The following is a 20,770-nucleotide window of genomic DNA, read 5'->3' as shown; positions in this document are numbered from 1 at the left end:
AGCCCAACCCAGTAGGCCCAATTCGCACTACTACTCTTATATATTTCTGTTTCCGAGAGAGAGAGAGAAACCCGGGATGGAAATAAAAGGGAAGGCAGCATTGTTGGGTTACCACATGCCAGCTGAGTGGGAAACTCATTCACAATGTTGGATGGGTTGGCCTGTAAGTTCTTCTTTCTTTTATATATAACAAGTAAATTTTTACACTTTATTGAATTTGAACTCTTACAACCTGAATTACAGGAACGTCCGGACAATTGGCGAGATGGTGCAGTTCCTGGACAGAATGCCTTTGTAAGAGTAGCAACTGCTATATCCAAGTTTGAACATGTGACTATGTGCGCATCTGCAGCTCAGGTTCGGAAAATTACTTATGGTGTCTTACATTATCTATTATTCTATAGTGAGACTAACTACTACTAAGCTTTTGTGTTATATAGTGGTCTAATGCACGTAGTAAGATACCAGAAAATATCAGAGTAGTGGAGATGAGTATGAATGATTCGTGGTTTCGTGATATTGGACCAACTGTGAGTTTTTTCTAACTTAATTATTACAACATTGTTGGAATATCCCAACTGATTTGGTGGACAGTTTGTTGTACGTGACAAGGCACCGAGTTTAGGAGACCAAGAACATGAGGTTGCAGGAATAGATTGGAACTTCAATAGCTGGGGTGGTAAGACTCTTTACTCTGCAAACATTCTATCTATTTAGACATGTTGCAGTATGTTCTTGTGTGGATGTTTATCTGCTCTAGATCTATGCTATTGCGGACAAATATATACCACTTTTGTGTGTGTGGTAAAGCAAGAAGCTGGTTTTGAATGTTATCTATTCGTAGCAATTTGCTCACAAATGTTTCTCTGTGTGGAGTAGGTATTGACGATGGCTGTTACAGAGACTGGAGTCTTGATCTTCTTGTTGCAAGGAAGGTTGGCAATAAAATTTTATGCGAATTGATTTCATATTGGTAGCTGGTACTCCTGGTAGTTTTAGTTTATTCTCCCTTGCCAATTTGTAATATTCTTTTCCAGCACTCCATTGAAGATTTGAAACCTTGATTTTTTTTTTCATGTTAGATTCTGGATATCGAGAACCTTCCTAGATTTCCACAGTCTCTCATTCTTGAGGGTGGAAGTATCCATGTAGATGGAGAAGGTAGCTTATTGTTATGTGTAAAAGTACTTGACGTTACATACTTCTTTTTATTGGTATGCATCTGTAGCCAACGACTCCTAATTTTGCATGTTAAAACTATTCACTGAACATCCCAAGTTTTTGCATGAAAAAAATTCTGATTGTCTAAGAGTGTTTATATGATGACATCAATGCAAAGTTAAAAAGGCCCAGTGCTGCCTGAAGACTCTGCCTAACAGATTTACCTTTTTATGTGTTATTAGCACAATGCCCTAACAGATATGAGCTGACACTGGGATAGATTTAATTGAATATAGAGACGAAATATGAAAAGGGAAAACACACACATACCAACACATTTATATAGCTAAGTCAAATTGACACGGACACGCGTGTCAGTGTCCAACACGGGACCTATATGAAGTAGGACATGGGGATACGGCTAAATAAAAGAAGAAATCTATTACTATTCTTTAGTTATTAATTATTGGGCTCAAGACCTTACAAAGCAACTCCTTCCAATTAAAGAAATATGAAAGTGGCATATTATGGAGTTGTAAGTGTTAATAGATTATTTTCTTAGTCTTCTAGGGTATAGAAGAAGCCCTAGTTTGAAATGGTATGCACAACATGTGCGTGTGTCCAACACGAGTGTCTATGTCAGACACGGATTTTTTTAAGAATGTAAAGTGTCCATGTTACTTAGATATATAGAGAAATAATAGGGTTTACATTGGCAAGCATTTGGATTCCCCCGAGAAATGTACCATGAATTAAAAGAACTCAAAACATATTTAGGAGCCTACATTTGAGAATGACTAGAATACCTATTTGAACAAATTTTTGATTCATGAAACGAAATCTATACCACAGTGTCTTGCATCACTTTAATCATGTTCACTTGCAAGTTTTATAGAGGTTACTTTGTTGCCATTAAAGCCAATTATTTTATTTAGAATGTCTTTTTGACTTTACCTTTCTGCTCTTTGTATGTAAATCCATCATTTCTTCTTACTGCACCTCACGTGTAAATTTAGTAATTTATGTTTCATTATGGGGCTACAACACAGGACTTGCTGCTATTCGTAATGCTGTTATATATCTTATCATAAAATAAAGATTGCATTGTTGTGAGTATAGGTATGTAATGCTCACATTTGCTTATTTATTATGTTGTCCAGGTACTTGCCTTACCACTGAAGAGTGCCTCTTGAACAAAAATCGGAACCCACATTTGACTAAAGAGCAAGTAGAGGATGGGCTTAAGATGTATCTTGGGGTTAGGAAGTTTATTTGGCTGCCTCGTGGACTATTTGGTAATCAGGTCTTCTTTGACTATCATTTTCAGCTCATACTTACTTTTCTTTGGCGACATCTAATTTATCATGTAGTCACCGACACTATCATACTCGCGCACACATACACAAACACGTAAGTAAACGAGAACATTGCCCCACCTTAGTGGGAAGTCTATAGAGATACCCACCGATACCTGACCTTTTGAATCAAGAGTGCCCCACCAGGTTGATCTGGGTGTTTTCCCTCCCACCACTATTGAACTAAGATCTTTCTTTGAGAAGAGCTGTTATCAGAAGGTTAGGCCAGAGAGAACCTGTCTTGACTGATATCTGATGTACTCATGTACCTTTCAAATTTAAAGTTTATATCAAAAGTTATTTCGATTGCTGGGATTTTCTTTTTTAAATACGGAGTCACTATTTTGTAGAGGGAATAATTCCTCTTCCTTTGTTTTGCTATACACCTTTTCTTTTGAATGGGGTTACCTCAACCCACTTTATTTCCTCGTTTAAATACAGCCATTGCTTTATTATTTGATAAAGGTTCTCTCAATCACGTCAACGGGGCTACTCCCTCCTATTGGTGATCAATTGGTTGAAGCTAACTTGAATTGGTTGATACAAATCAGTGCACTGATATTTGATGGGATTATGTGCCTAATTAGGTCCTGCATGTATTCAAATGTCTCTCTCTGATGCATTAAAATTTAAAAGACCTCGCAAGTGATCTTGGTTAGACCATTTAGCTGTTGGGTATGGGCCAACTATAGGTAACCTGGGTTTTGTATTGATGCAATAGCAATGTTGTCTATCGAATTATCGATATAATTAAGTTTTACATACAAAAGAAAGAAGATCTTGGTTAGAGGTGTGTAAATTGTTTTGATTACATAGATTGAAACCTTGCCATTTATTCTTTTATTGTTTAAGGGGACGACGGGGAGGGGATATTTCACTAGCTTGTTGTCGACATCTCTAGTGATCTAATCATTAGACTGGTGTTACCTATATGGTCATTGGTGTTCCCAAGATAAAAGAAAAGAAAAATAAAGAAAAGAAAAATAAAGAAAAGAAAAATAAAGAAAAGAAAAAAATATCCTTATCAGAGAATAAAATAGTGGAAAGTCAATTCTGATAGTTTGGTCATGCTAATAAGTCTTGTCTGGTAGATAAATCACCATACACAACATATACAGAGAGTTGCAACACCACTTTGCCTCATTAATTGTGACAAAAGTGCAGAAATTTGCGAATTAGTTAGTGTTCGGGCTTGGGGGTCACAGTATGGAGTATGCAATAATCGAGTACACTATACATACAGGTCTAGGGAGCTGAACATTCAGCTTTTAAGTTAAATCCTGAAAGCACTAAATCCTGAAAGCACGAAAGCTAAACTTTATATTTGCAATCCAGACTTTAAGAAATGCCTGACAAGGTATATGTTTGCAAGCAGTTGATAATTTCAAACAATCGAGCCCCTCAACCAATTAAGAAACAAAGTGGAGAGGAAAAACGATTTTGATGGTCATCTCATTGCTGTTGCAGACGGTCCTGGTTGTATGTATTTTGATAATTGATTTTGTATAACTTTATCCATTCATATTTGATAACTAAAAAGTCAAAAAAAGTGTAAATGGAAGAATAGTGACAAAGGCTTTACTGGTAGACTTCCCAATAGTTCATAATATCAATTGTGAAACTGAGAAGTCTACAAGTAAAGCGTGTGACACTGATCACTCATTTACAATTCGGGTGGTTTCTAAATGACAAGGTTTGGGTCTGTGCTAATGTGATGTATCACTGTGACAGATATTTATCTATATCTATGGAACAACTTTTTACCCAAACTTAACCTAAAACGTAAGGAAATAATTGAAAAGTTAGACATGATAGAGTTAGCTACCTCCGGTGGATGTTCAGTTATAATGATTTATCCTCTCAAATTGAAAGTTTTTTCAAATTGAGAAAACAAATCATTATAACCTAACATCTACCGGGATAGGCAACTCTACCATAACCTTCTTTTCAAATATTTTCATACTTAGTCGGTTGTAGGTGGGTCATTGGCTTGGGACTACACTAACAATTAAATATCGTAACAAGGAACCGTCTGCGTGGAGACCACCCGAATTGTAAACGGGAAAATAGTGACAAAGGTTTTACTGGTAGACTTCCCAATCGTTCATAATATCAATTGTGAAAGTGAGAAGTCTACAAGTAAGCGTGTGACACTGATCACCCATTTACAATTCGGGTGGTCTCTAGATGACCATGTTTGGGTCTGCACTAATGTGATGTATCACTGTGACAGATATTTATCTATATCTATAGAACAACCTTTTATCCAAACTTAACCTAAAACGTGAGGAAATAATTGAAAAGTTGGACATGGTAGAGTTAGCTACCTCCGGTAGATGTTAAGTTATAATGATTTATCATCTCAAATTAAAAGTTTTTCCAAATTAAAAAGATAAATCATTATAACCTAACATCCACCGTGATAGACAACTCTACCATAACCATTTTTTCAAATATTTTCATACCTATTCAGTCGTTGGTGGGTCACTGGCTTGCGACTACACTACCAATGAAATATCATAACAAGCAACCGTCTGCAGAGTGGAGACCACCCGAATTGTAAACGAGAGAACAGTGACAAAGGCTTTACTGGTAGACTTACCAATCGTTCATAATATCAATTGTGAAACTGAGAAGTCTACAAGTAAAGCATGTGACACTGATCACCCATTTACAATTCGGGTGGTCTCTAGATGACCATGTTTAGGTCTGCGCTAGTGTGATGTATAACTGTGATGGGACAATCTTTTATCCAAACTTAACCTAAAACGTAAGTAAATAATTGGAAAGTTGGACATGGTAGAGTTAGCTACCTCCGGTGGATGTTAAGTTATAATGATTTATCATCTCAAATTGAATGTTTTTTCAAATTAATAAGATAGATCATTATAACCTAACATCCACCGGGATAGGCAACTCTACCATAACCTTCTTTTCAAATATTTTCATACCTATTCAATTGTTGGTTGGTCACTGGCTTGGGACTACACTACCAATGAAATATCATAACAAGGAACCGTCTACAGAGTAGAGACCACCTGAATTGTAAACAGGAGAATAGTGTCAAAGGCTTTACTGGTAGACTTCCCAATCATTCATAATATTAATTGTGAAACTGAGAAGTCTACAAGTAAAGCATGTGACACTGATCACCCATTTACAATCCGGGTGGTCTCTAGATGACCATGTTTGGGTCTGCACTAATGTGATGTATCACTGTGACAGATATTTATCTATATCTATGGAACAACTTTTTACCCAAACTTGACCTAAAACGTAAGGAAATAATTGAAAAGTTGGACATGGTACAGTTAGCTACCTCTCGGTGGATGTTAAGTTATAATGATTTATCATCTCAAATTAAAAGTTTTTTCAAATTGAAAAGATAGATCATTATAATATAACATCCACAGGGATAGACAACCCTACCATAACCTTCTTTTCAAATATTTTCATACCTATTCAATTGTTGGTGGTGGGGTGGGATGGCGGTAGATATTTATTTATATCTATGGCACTACCAATGAAATATCATAACAAGGAACCGTTTGCAGAGTGGAGACCCGAAATGTAAACAGGAGAACAGTGAAAAAAGCTTTATTGGTAGACTTTCCAATCATTCATAATATCAATTGTGAAACTTAGAAGTCTACAAGTAAAGCATGTGACACTGATCACCCATTTACAATTCGGGTGGTCTCTAGATGACCATGTTTGGGTTTGCGCCAATGTGATGTATCACTGTGGTAGATATTTATTTATATTTATGGAACAACCTTTTACCCAAACTTAACCTAAATCGTAAGGAAATAATTGAAAATTTGGACATGGTAGAATTAGCTACTTTCGGTAGATGTTAAGTTATAATAATTTATCATCTCAAATTGAAAGTTTTTTCAAATTGAGAATATAGATCATTATAACATAATATCTACCAAGATAGGCAACTCTACCATAACATTCTTTTCAAATATTTTCATACCTATTCAGCTGTTGGTGGGTCACTGGCTTGGGACCACACTACCAATGAAATATCATAACAAGGAACCGTCTAAAGAAGGAAATAATTGAAAAATTGGACATGGAGACCACCCGGTAATTGTAAAGCGGAAAGTTTTTTCAAATGAGTGACAAAGGCTTTACTGGTAGACTTCTTAATCATTCATAATATCAATTGTGAAACTGAGAAGTCTACAAGTAAAACATGTGACACTTATCACATATTTACAATTTGGGTGGTTTCTAGATGACCAGGTTTGGGTCTGCGCTAATGTGATGTATCACTGTGATAGATATTTATCTATTTCTATCATTCTATGGAACAACCTTTTACCCAAACTTAACCTAAAATGTAATGAAATAATTGAAAAATTGGACAGGGTAGAGTTAGCTACCTCCGGTGGATGTTAAGTTGTAATGATTTATCCTCTCAAATTGAAAGTTTTTTCAAATTGAGAAGATAGATCATTATAATTTAACATTCACCGAGATAGGCAACTCTACCATAACCTCTTTTCAAATATTTTCATACCTATTCGGTTGTTGGTAGGACCTAAAACATGGTTATATAGAAGAAAGGGACTTAGTTAAGCATTTTGCGTTCACAAGACATTATAGAAGCATCATAGGGCAATATATAAGCATAGTGGTACTGCCACTTGATCGTACTACATATTGTTTATGATTGACAACTCTAACAACATTGCCTATAATAGTCTCATGTTTTTAACTACCCAGAACTATATCAGCTTGGTTCATTTAATGGTAGTCAAAACTGGTTACCCAGAAGACATTATAGAAGCCTCCCAAGAAACTATATAAGGAAAGTTCAACGTCGAACTGATAACTTGTGTTATATAAGAGAAGGGACTTGGTTAAGCATTTTGTGTTCACAAGACATTATAGAAGCATCATAGGGCAATATATAAGCGTATTGGTACTGCCACTTGATGGTACTACATATTGTTTATGATTGACAACCCTAATAACAGTGCCTACAATAGTGTCATGTTTTCAACTACCCAGAACTATATTAGCTTGGTTCATTTAATGGTGGTCAAAACTGGTTACCCTGAAAACATTATAGAAGCCTCGAAGAAACTATATATGGAAAGTTTAACATCGAATTGATGACTTGTGTTATATAGGAGAAGGAGACTTGGTTAAGCATTTTGTGTTCACAACACATTATAGAAACATCGTAGGGCATTATATAAGCATAGTAGTACTGCCACTTGATAGTACTACATATTGTTTATGATTGACAACCCCAACAACAATGCCTACAATAAAAATACGTATACTTAATGATATGTTTGGCAAAGTTGTAATAAAGTATGAACCAAATTTTTGTATGAATAAATTTTTGGAATTTAAAAATAAATTGCTGAAAAATCGAAATGTTTACCGAAAGTGCCGGAATTCCCAAGTGAGAGATCTGGAATGAGTGTTAAAATTAAGTTGTAAGTAGAAAACAACGGCCATCGTTTGAATCACACTGTGTTGTGATCTATTTTCTTCTCTGCAAATCTCGAAGTGCTTCAATTGCTTCAATTGCACGAATTATTTCTCTAAAGTATGTGTTTCATCTTTCTCAGTTCATATGAGACGAGGGGAAGGGATATTGTTTGCATGATCTACAACGTAGATGAGATCTGAGGTGGTGGGGTGAAGGCGGCGATGTTAGGTTTGAAGTCGTCTGATAATTAGGGATTTTAATTTGGGCAAGGGATTTTGTTACGCGTAAAGTGAATAGTGTATGCCACGTGAAATTGTACTTGAGAGGCTTAGGTAGATCATTATAACCTAACATATTCAGCCGATAGATGTCCTTTAGTAAGTTAAGGTCTGCCTTAGCTTCCTTCCTTGCCGTCAAAATCTCCTACAATTTAACTGCACCTTTGAACGTCTTCCGCATTTTCTCCAAGCAGGGGAAATACTTTTTGCGGAATTCAGATGGGTCCAACTCTTCCTTTGCAAAATATTCTTCGGGAGGATAAGTTGAAGAGAGGCCCATAAGTAGGGTCAAATATGATTTTTTTTAAATGTCAAATGTTCTCCTTTCAACTTATACGTCAGCTTATGAACCCTCTTTGAAAAAACAGACACAATGAGATTGTCCTAGGTAACCATATTATCTTTTATATCTAGCAGAAAACCAAATGACGACTGCCTAAAATCTTCTACCTCCTTACTGAAATCTAAGAACAAGGACTGTAGACTTTTTGTATAGCTGCGTGTTGTTATTTTTACATTGATCTTCGGCTCGCTTTTCTGGCACGTTTTCCTACAGTGTCACTGTTCTGGCCCCCCTTCGCCTTCGAATTGTTGGCACTGGTTTGGCCTTCTTCTCTGTAATCCCTTCCTCTCTGTAATCTCCTTCTTCATCCTAAAAATATTGAAACAAGATTGCTTAGATAATTTATCAGAAACAACAAAAAACCCAAGTTAAAATGTTTTCCAACCCTAATATAGTTTATTGGAAAAGCTAATTATTGTCCTAGATAGCTTATATAGAGTCTTCTAACAAACACTTTTGTTCAACAAATAACTCCATTTAATTTTCAGGCTTGAGTGTCTGTTCAAGGAAACAATATAGATATAGATAAAAAACAATAAATTCTGAAGCTTTAAACCATTTTCATGACAAACAATATAGAGCAAACAATATAAATAGTAGGATGCAACCATCATAAATCACATACACACTCATAATTTCATCAAATAGAGACAAAAAACATACTTTTAAATTATTATGAATTTTATACTTGCGAATGCCTTCTTACTCTTCTTTAACGGGACCCCTCTTTAAATAGTATCCAAATTATTTGAAAATGTCAGTTTTTCTCTAGAATTCGAGTTTTGGTTTTGAGATGCCCTTTGAGATTAGCTTTGGTTTGGTTTTGAGTTCAAGACGCTATATAAGCTGCCCCTGCCACACGAAGAGTTCTCAAAACCAAAACTCAAAGCTAATCTCAAAGGGCATCTCAAAACCAAAACTTGAATTCTAAAGAAAAACCGACATTCCCAAATAATTTGGGTACTATTTAAAGAGGGGTCCCGTTAAAGAAGAGTAAGAAGGCATTCGCAAGTATAAAATTCAGAATGATTTAAAGGTATGTTATTTGTCTCTACTTGATGAAATTATGATTGTGTATGTGATTTATGATGGTTGCATCCTACTATTTATATTGTTTGTCATGAAAATGGTTTAAAGCTTCAGAATTTATTGTTTTTTATCTCTATCTGTATTGTTTCCTTGAACAGACACTCAAGCCTGAAAATTAAATGGAGTTATTTGTTGAACAAAAGTGTTTGTTGGAAGACTCTATATAATCTATCCAGGACACTAATTAGCTTTTCCAATAAACTATATTAGGGTCAGAAAACATTTTAATTTGGGGTTTTTTGCTGTTTCTTATAAATTATTTAAGCAATCTTGTTACAATATTTTTAGGATGAAGAAGGAGATTACAGAGAAGAAAGTCAAACCGGTGCCGACAATTCGGAAGGCGAAGGGGCGCCAGAACAGTGACACTGTAGGAAAACATGCCAGAAAAGTGAAGCCGAAGATCAATGTAAAGATAACAACACGTAGTTGTACAAAAAGTCTGTAGTCTTTGTTCTTAGATTTCAGTACGGACGAGGTAGAAGATTTTAGACAGTCGCCATTTGGTTTTCTGCTAGATATAGAAGATGATATGGTTACCTAAGACAATCTCATTGTGTCTGTTTTTTCAAAGAGGGTTCATAAGCTGACGTACAGGTTGAAAGGAGAATATTTGACATTTAAAAAAATCATATTTGACCCTACTTACGGGCCTCTCTACAGCTTATCCTCCCGAAGAATATTTTGCAATGGAAGAGTTGGACCCATCCAAAAAGAAGATTATGATAGAGTTGCCTATCCCGGTGGATGTTAAATTATAATGATTTGTCTTCTCAATTTAAAAAAACTTTCAATTTGAGAGGATAAAACATTATAACTTAATATCCACCGGAGGTAGCTAACTCTACCATGTCCAAATTTTCAATTATTTTCTTACATTTTTGGTTAAGTTTGGATAAAAGGTTGTTCTATAGATATAGATAAATATTTGTCACAGTGATACATCACATTAACACAGACCCAAACCTAGTCATCTAGAGACCACCCGAATTGTAAATGGGTGATCAGTGTCACATGTTTTACTTGTAGGCTTCTCAGTTTCACAATTGATATTATGAACGATTGGGAAGTCTATTAGTAAATCCTTTGTCATTGTTCTCCGTTTACAATTTGGGTGGTCTCCACTCTGCAGACGGTTCCTTGTTATGCTATTTCATTGGTAGTGTAGTCCCAAGCCAGTGGTAGAGTTGCCTATCCCAGTGGATGTTAGGTTATAATGATCTATCTTCTCAATTTTAAAAAAAATCAATTTGAGATGATAAATCATTATAACTTAACATCCACCGGAGGTAGCTAACTCTACTATGTCCAATTTTTCAATTATTTACTTACGTTTTAGGTTAAGTTTGGGTAAAAGGTTGTTCCATAGATATAGATAAATATCTGTCACAGTGATACATCACATTAGTGTAGACCCAAACCTGGTCATCTAGAGACCACCCGAATTGTAAATGGGTAATTAGTGTCACATGCTTTACTTGTAGACTTCTCAATTTCACAATTTTTGTCACTGTTCTCCCGTTTACAATTCGGGTGGTCTCCACTCTGCAGACGGTTCTTTGTTACGATATTTCATTGTTAGTGTAGTCCTAAGTCAGTGACCCACTACAACCGAATAGGTATGAAAATATTTGAAAAGAAGATTATGGTAGAGTTGTCTATCCCGGTGGATGTTAGGTTATAATGATCTGTCTTCTCAATTTGAAAAAACTTTCAATTTGAGAGGATAAATCATTATAACTTAACATCCACCGGAGGTAGCTAACTCTACCATGTCCAATTTTTCAATTATTTTCTTACGTTTTAGGTTAAATTTGGGTAAAAGGTTGTTCTATAGATATAGATAAATATCTGTCACAATGATACATCACATTAGTGCAGACCCAAATCTGGTCATCTAGAGACCACTCGAATTGTAAATGGGTGATCAGTGTCACATGCTTTACTTGTAGACATCTCAGTTTCACAATTGATATTATGAACAATTGGGAAGTCTACCAGTTTGTCACTGTTCTCCCGTTTACAATTTAACTGATAAAAACCCAATCTCTTACTCTCCTCCAATCAAATGTTATGTCAACTAATGAAATATCATAACTGAAAACTCACCATTTCCTAGCAAATTAAAATCAAACTATAAGCATATTGATGGTTGGACATGCGTATATGCTTCTTCTTTCTCCCCTTTGTTTCCCTGCTTTTGCACTCACGAAAATGTTTGTTTCAGTACTTGATTGGTCAATGGCCATTAATCATTGTAATCCAGTATTCCGTTGGTTGTGCTAGAAATAGATTTTCATCCAGATTCCTAGTTTTGTATTTTCCTTGTTTGGAATAGGTATAATGCCTCTAACCATTCAATGGTTGTGTTGACCTAGGTGATGATGATACCAATGGCCACATCGATAATATGTGTTGTTTCGCAAAGCCTGGTGTCGTCCTGTTGGCCTGGACAGATGATGAAACAGACCCTCAGTATGAACGCTCTATTGAGGCTTTTTCTGTTCTCAGCAATGCAACAGATGCTACTGGTAGGAAATTAGAAATAATTCAAACTCCATATACCTGCGCCAATGTTTATGACAAGTGAAGAGTCAGCTGGAGTTATTCAGGTGAATATGGTACTTCTAGATTGCAGGAGCAGCTACATTTTCTTTCTTCCATTTTGCATCACATACATGTTTGTTTTTAGGCATATGCAGAGCTTGTGTAGCCAATTTAAGAGGCAATTTGAGAACTAGGAACATAGTCTAATTTATCTTTGGGTTTTCAATGTTTTGAGGGCAGGATGGTGAAGCTAAACCAAGACCGGCTGGTACTAGACTTGCTGCTTCTTACGTGAACTTCTATATTGCTAACAAAGGTGTCATAGCGCCAGCATTTGGGGATGAAACATGGGACAATGAAGCGTATGATGTTCTTTCTTCAGCCTTTCCAGATCATGAAGTAAGTAATTGCTTTCTCACTTGTCGGGTGCATCACAACATTCAATAACTATAAATAAACAAAAAAGAATATCCGAAGAGGAAAAACTATGTAAACATTCAAAACGACTAGGGGGAGACTAAAACCTAATATGGATATCCATTGTACAGGAGAGTTCACAACCACGTTGATTTTTGAACACAAGACAATTTAATAGAAGAAAAACCTAAGCCTAAGTTTTTAACAAGCTCTGTATCACAGCTAGGTGCAATGGAGATACCATTGACTGCCCTAAACAAACATCTTCATACTCAGTAGTCAGTACATTATCTGCCGAAGTAACACTAGCCATGAACCAACCTGCGCAACAAAAATTCAAACTAGGCATCTGAATCTCAATCCTATCACCTTTATTAGAAATACTATTAATCACAACCTTATAAGCATTTCTAAATGGCCTCAAAGTACCCCAACAGTTCAAACTGCCATCATCAAAGCATCATTCAGTTTCTCGATCAACATTTCAACACAAAAAGCTTCAAACACAGGCTCTTCTAACCCGAAACAAACTGATCAATAAAGATCCCCAGCTGGACTTCCCAAATCACTAACGTTGTATTGAATATCAATTACCTCTAGTGCTGCTCAACAGAGAAATAGTAGTACCACCCTTATGGTGTATCATTTTTTCCCTTGCTTGTTCATGGATCTGCAGTAGCACATCTCGTTGAAACAAACACTTCAGATCTACCGATTTGAGCCAAATCTAGCACTTCTATAATGTCAAGCTGCTCCGGGGACCCATAAATTACTTAGCTCTATTATGCCTCTTGGAAGCCTTAATTAAGGCTAATGTACACAGCACGAGAACCAAATATGAAATAAATTCCCATGATTCTGGTTCGGTGTCCTTGACACATCTAGAAGAGTATCACTTTTGCTTTCGCAACAATTGCGGTGCAGATATCAGGAATACTTTCTAGTTACGCACTAATGCACCTATGACCTCTAGTAGCACAGGTTGGCTTCATCCAGAATAGTTTTGTTTCAAACATTACATTACATAGTTAATGCCCGTTTGACACAGCCTCATCTGAACTTGTGTACATAGTAACATAGATACCTTGTGTACGTATGTGGAGCATGTGGAAATATGTGAAAATCTTAAGATTTTTCTAATAATTTGTTTTTTTTGGATTCAGGTTGTGATGATTGAAGGTGCGAGAGAGATTTGTCTAGCAGGTGGAAATATACACTGCATAACACAGCAGCAACCAGCCATTCCAAGCACTGTTGTCAAACATGGATAAACTGTATCATACATGTAGACTTACTTTAATCTTATATGAAGATTAATCATGTCAGAGATTTGCTAATATTAATGAAAACAAAAGGCGTATCAATGAGCAACTTGTATCCCATAAAACGGCAGATCAATTCATTGATAGAATAGTTTTGGTGGATGAACCCCGTTTTGATCAGTGTGCGTTGTGAGAATTAAGGGTATTGCCAATGCTATATTTACCATACTGGTTTCTCCAGCTGAACGTAATAATAGCTGATGTATCCTAGTGATTTTCTTCACTGCCGTTAAAACGTAACTGCGAGGTGTCCACAAAGACCGGCTCATGTCCAGAATCGCTACAATGTTCATTGCAATTATTGCAGGTCGCAAGGCTAGAAATATCGATATGGTCTAGATGTCATCGACTGATCTACATCAAATTCTGATTTGAGTTTCCACGTCGATATCACGATATTCCAGTAGACCATGTTTGTTTTTGATATTTTTTGAAAAGTTTATGAGTTATGACTTGTGAGGGACTACTATACACAACCAATATATATTATACACGTATTCAGCACAACTCATCACAGAACAACAAACTCATAGCAGCTCGCTCCAGAACGAACCAATGACCTCTAAGGAAGATCGCCAAGCAATTCGATCGAATATTTATTCACAAACTGTCAGCTTGATGTGATAATGTAACGGTCAGTAATGTACGAGACAAATATCTCCATTAAGACCAGAACTTCAGCCACACTGATCAATGCTCCATAAAGTGTCATATCAACGAGACTTGACCTAACGGAAAGGAAGATGAAAAATCACCAAGCAAACTATAAAAGCATGCTCCATTTTCTCCATTGGCCATCTCCAGAGGAGGAGGGAAGACTTAGCTCCCCCGCTTCTCCATACTCTATGCCCCCAACCATATTCAATCACTCAACCCAAACAAAAACTATGTCTAACTTGATTCTAGCTAGAGAACTAGATACGTAGGTAGCTCGCACAGACCTGATCCTAATCATTACCACATCTTCCCCATTTTCCCATATTTTCCCACAATCATAAGGTTTTGCACAAAATGAACATTTACATGGGTTAAGACAGGCCCCTACCCATAACATTAATTGACAAAAGTTACTCCCTCCTTCAGACTATCATCATTAAAGGGAGTGTCACTACAAAGTACTAGGCTACAAGCCATACAATCATGAATCTCATGAAATATAAACCCACTCATGCATGCAACAAAGAGAGCCTTCTATTGTCTTCGACCAAACAAAAGTTATCCCTCAAGACAGTATGGTCCTTCCTGATGTGCATTTGTGCTTTCTCAAAATCATAAGAAAAAGCACCCACATTTGCAACGACCATTTGTTAGTCCAAGAGTACCTTTATACTTTGCCTTGGTCATTTGCTTCATCATAGCCATAGTAGTATTTGCTTTTTCACCAGGCGAGCACTCTATGGCCACACTTGGAAATAGCTCTTCCGATTATTTCTTTGCTTTCTTTGGCTTACTCAGTCTAATCAATTTGTCAGAAGCCGATGAAGATGCAACCATGGAGGGGGACTTCTCTCTTGACATAACCTTTTTATCCTTATCAAGTTCAACCACTAGTTCTTGAGCTTTTTTGGTAACGAAAAAAGTGTCAATGTGTAGTCATATGAGTTTCAAGATGGTCATCGAAGAAATCTGATTCCATGCCAGTTCCTTTTTCTCATGCATCATCGAACCAAGGCACCAAATGCATTTTTTCTCTCCTCATGTGAGGGATAATATTGAAAATGAGCATCCAATTTAAAACCAAACAAGTGGATGTTGGGGTTTCCTCCATGCAATTTCAATTTAAAATCATTCTAAATATCGGGAACCTATACTAACATGCCCAACTGCCAACAACAAATAATAATGTAAAGCAATATCACAACAAACATCAAACTTACCTTTTGGTAAGACTTTGGTCATCATATCCGATCCCTTATCTTTTCATGGTTGTCGGTATGGATCTCTCTCGATAGCTTTTAAATGGGCTTATCTTGTTTTATGGGTATTAGGTTTTCTCTAATCCAATGATAACGAAAATGTGTATGTGCTTCGATCTAGAATGAAAACTCGGATTCTTGCTCAAATGGATGGGCGATCGACATTTCCATAGAACTATATACAAATTGTTTTGCAATTTTCAGCCCTAGTTCCGCAATATCAACAAACATCAAAGAACCTCTTCATCCATAGCATGGATCTTTGTAACAAACTTTCGGTGGTTGCTAAATATACGTATGTTCGACTTGGATCTAGAATAAAAGTGGATAAGGCAACACACTTTTGCAATTTTGATTGCCAAGAAACTGCTCCCCCTGCAAAAGTAACCAGATAATCGGAAGTGGACTTCATCGAGTCAACATCATCTGCCATGTCTACATCAATGTAGCCTTCAAGTAAGGGCTTACTTTCACCAAAGCACAAACACGATTTAGAAGTGCCCTTGAGATATCTCAATATCCACTTAACACCTTCCCAATGCTCTTTCCTCGGATTTGATAGAAAATGGCTTACAACGCCCACGACGAAAGCTATATCCGGTCTTGTACACACCATTGCGTACATTAAGCTGCCCACTGCGGATGCATAAGGAATCTTTTCCATCTGACTCTGCTCATACTCACCCTTTGGACACATCTCTTTGGTCATGCGGAACTGGCCACCAGGCATAACCGACCGGTTTCGCTTTGATCCATGTTTAATCTCTTCAACACCTTTCAATGTAGCTTTCTTAAGAAAGCCACAACTTCCCACTCTTTTTACGTCGAAAGTGATCCGATCCCAAGTATCTGCTTTGCTTGACCAAAATCCTTCATCTCAAAGGACTTACTCAAGTCTTTCTTCAATTTGGATATCTTGTTGATGTTTGGGCCAACTATCAACATATCATCCACATATAGCAATAGCACTATGAAATCCCCATCTGGAAATCTCTGAACAAACACACAATGATTAGAAGCAGACTTTTTGTATCCGTGCTTCGCCATAAAGGAATCAAACTTTATGTACCACTGCCTCGGTGCTTGCTTCAACCCATACAAGCTCTTTAACCTCAAACCCCTCTGGCTGGTCCATATAGACATCTTCTTTAAGGTCTCCATGAAGAAAAATTGTCTTAACATCTAGCTGCTCAACCTCTAGGTTCATACTTGCAGCCATACCCAATACCACCTGGATAGAAGTCATCTTCACTACAAGAGAAAAAATCTTATCAAAGTCAATACCTTTTCTTTGACCGAATCTCTTCACAACAAGGCGAGCTTTGTGCCTTGGGTGAGGATTGTTCTCCTCATGCTTGACTTTGTATATCCACTTATTCTTGAGAATTTTTCGTCTTTGCGGTTTCTCAACTAACTCATAAGTGTGATTCTTATGCAAAGAATCCATCTCGTCATGCATGGCCTTTAACCACTTCTCCTTGTCTGTACCCTCAAGTGCCTATTGATAGTACAAAGGTTCTCCACCATCCGATAGTAGCACGTGCGTATGTGATGGATACTTGGTTGAAGCTAGTCTCTCTTTGTCTGACCTCCTTGCCCCATCTGCTGGTGCCTCAGGAGGATGCACTTCTACTTGCTCTGGTGGTGGTTCATGCATCTCTTCTGCATCTTTTATACTAATAGGTTCTATCCCATCATGAGCAATATGATTTTCATCATGAGCTTCAGGCTCATGGTTCTCTGCATTCTCAATACCTTCTACACGTTCCACAGTAGGAACTTCTGGTTCTGAATCAACAAGATCATTGGTGAAAGCCTGTAGGTTCTCACCCTCCGCAAAGTCTGCTATGGTTTGGTCTTCCAGGAACACAACATCTCGAGTTCGAATTACCTTCTTATTAATCGGATCATAGAGTTTGTAACCAAACTTTTCATCTCTATAACCCAGAAAAATGCACTGCTTAGCTTTGTCATCAAGCATGGATCTCTCATCCTTTGGAATATGCACAAATGCCCTGCACCCAAATACCCTAAAGTATCCATAATCAACATCTCTGCTTAACCATACTCTCTCTAGATAGTCACTATTCAGAGGCTTCGACGGCGATAGGTTGATCACATGCACGACTATACGCATTGCTTCTACCCAGTAGATTCTAGGTAGCTTAGAGTGAGACAACATGCATCTCATTCTCTCTACAATGGTACGGTTCATTCTCTCTGATATTCCATTCTGTTGCGATGTCTTGGGAACGGTCTGCTCATAACGAATCCCATGACTCTGGCAATACTCTTCAAATGGCCTAATGTACTCACCCCCATTATCTGAGCGAATACACTTCAACAACTTCCCAGTCTCTCTTTCCACCATGCTATGGAATTTCTCAAACACGCCAAGTACTTCATCCTTGGTCTTCAGACTATAGGCCCATATCTTTCTTGACGCATTATCAATGAAGGTCACGAAGTATGAAGCTCCCCATGGGACTTCACTTTTATAGGACCACATAAGTCTGTGTGCACTAGTTCAAGGACATTATCCTTTCTGTGAGATGGGAATATTTGGAAAGACACCTTGTGTTGCTTTCCTACCAAATAGTGAATACATGTATTTAAATGTGTACCTTTGATGTCTGGCAAGGCCTTTTGCTTAGCAAGAACTTCCATCCCTTTTATGCCCTATATGACACAGTCTCTTGTGCTATAGTTCGGAAGAAGCTTCTTCTTCTGCCGCATTCACTTCTGTTTTACACAAACTAGCCTGTGTTTTGTAAAGAGAGCAAATTTTCTTCCCTTTAGCTGCTACAATGGAACCTCTCCTCAGTTTCCATGCCTAGTTACCAAACGAGTTTACAAAGCTATCGTCATCTAATTTCCCAGCCGAAATTAGGCTTAACCGTATGTCAGGGACATGTCTTACATCCTTGAGTGTCAAGGTGTAGCCAACATTGGTTTCTACATGAACATCTCCAATGCCTATAATCTTTGAGACTCCACTGTTGTCCATCTTCACCTCACCAAAATCACCAGATTTGTAGGTAGTGAAGAAACTCTTATGGGGTATGACGTGGTAAGAAGCACCTATATCTACCACCCACTCTGTACCCTAGCATGAAGTGCTTAAGCATAACTCGTCACCGCCTAACACAATTCCTACTTCACCATGTGAAGCGATATCTGTGGCGTCTCTACCAGTGGTGCTTTCTTTTAACTCTAACTTGTCTTCATGTACGGTACTAGTCTTCTCATCCCTCTTCAATTCTGTGCATTCATATTTGAAGTGACCATGGATACCGCAATAATTGCAAGGCAAGTCTTTCTTAGGAGGTCTGCTCTGCGCTCCTAGATTTTATTTTGTCATCACCTCTAGAATGAGATGGTTTTCTACTTTTGCCTCTCTCTTGCTTTTCTGTAACAAGGATCTCTGAGTGACATGAGCTATTATGTGCGTCCTTTCTTGTCTTCTTGTAGAGGTCTTCTAAAGTCTTCCACAGGCTGAAAGCTGTGGTCTCTTGGGATACAAGGCAGATTACATTGTTATCAATCCATTGTCTAATGCACCCAATCGCTTTTTCATCAAGGGTCTTCCAATCGGCATCGGATAATGTATCCGGTTTTACTCCCACATTCTCAATGGGTTGTGCCAGGTCCTCGCAATAGAGCAAGTCTTCCATCCTGACTTTCCAAATGGTGTAGTTTTTTCTATTTAGACTCGTCATGCGAGTGTTCATGGAATGGTCCATTTCTACAAGTTATTTAAACTCAAATATTCTCTCAAGGATTTTGTCAAACACCTTCCGATCAAGATACCCTAGGCTAATCTAACCAAGACTCTGATACCATTTGTTGGGGTTTATAACAATACAAATCGATTCCCCCACTATACAGATAACTTATATTTGAACACAATTCAACTCCAGACAAATTTTAAATATCAACTACAACCTATACTAACATGCCCAACTCATCGCTAAACAACTATTAATAACAAATAATAATGTAAAGCAGAATTAAACGCATACCACAACACAAAGATATACCGTGGTTCGGCCAATGGTGCCTACTTCCACAAGAGTTAGTTCTTTATAAAGTGGGAAGAAAGATTACAATCTCTCCTTTCAGTATCTCATCTTACTAGATCACTCTTATCTTTTTACAGGGTTGTCTCTCTGTAAAGGTTATCTCTCAATCTTGATAGCTTTCAAGATTGGGTTTTCTCTGACTTTTGTGCTGCCTCTCGTATATTTTCTGGGTGTTAGGTTTTGCCAAAAACTCTAACTCTTATTGCAAACTCGCGGTCCCAATTTTCTTACGAAAAATAGACTTGGGCCTGGTCACCGGCGGCAACCAAAGTCGGCTGGCTGGTTCTTATTTGGGGTTCTTGGAAGTCTTCCACGGCATGGGTGGGGGTCGCGCCTTGGTCAAGGCCAATATGAGCACGGGTCGTGCTCTGACATTTCCATGCAGAATGAACTCCAGTTTTCTCTCCTCATGTGAGGGATAATGCCAATAGCCCCATGATTTATTTATTATTTGAATGCAAGTCTCAAAATGCCCGATGTGGGTTTATAAATCTTAAAATGGTAGGGTTAGTTCAATTCATTTTTCACTTGTTTGCTTGGGTTTACACAGGCGCGCGTTCCAATTGTGGGACAAGTTTTGAGGATTTTTATTTTTTAACATTCTATAAGTCTATAACTTGACAATAGTCCTGAGATTGATCAAGTTGTACCATGATTCATATAACAACAAGTTGATCAAATAGTTTAGGTTTCTCATTTACACATACTAGATCAACTACATTACAAAATAAAAACAATCACAGACTCAAACATTAAAAATTCTCATAGTGAAAAAAAAAGTGAGTTAGAACATAGAAAAAAT

General features: G+C 37.3%; 1 protein-coding gene across 1 annotated transcript; it reads left to right on the top strand.

The window, feature by feature from the left end:
- Positions 1-4: 4 nt before the first annotated feature.
- LOC147480291 (agmatine deiminase-like) lies at positions 5-14,090 on the top strand. The gene is given in 11 exon segments (XM_086576547.1): positions 5-163; positions 244-357; positions 441-530; positions 595-679; positions 880-935; positions 1,083-1,161; positions 2,322-2,456; positions 12,063-12,235; positions 12,237-12,296; positions 12,472-12,630; positions 13,812-14,090. Coding segments are annotated over 11 exon segments (1,146 nt in total). The 5' UTR covers positions 5-76; the 3' UTR covers positions 13,920-14,090.
- The last annotated feature ends 6,680 nt before the right edge of the window (positions 14,091-20,770 follow it).

The sequence above is a fragment of the Coptis chinensis genome, chromosome 8 (assembly GCF_015680905.1).
Source record: "Coptis chinensis isolate HL-2020 chromosome 8, ASM1568090v1, whole genome shotgun sequence".
Taxonomy (NCBI): Eukaryota; Viridiplantae; Streptophyta; class Magnoliopsida; order Ranunculales; family Ranunculaceae; genus Coptis; species Coptis chinensis.
The sequence above is the reverse complement of the archived record's forward strand: the minus strand, read 5'-3'. Positions and strand labels throughout refer to the sequence as shown.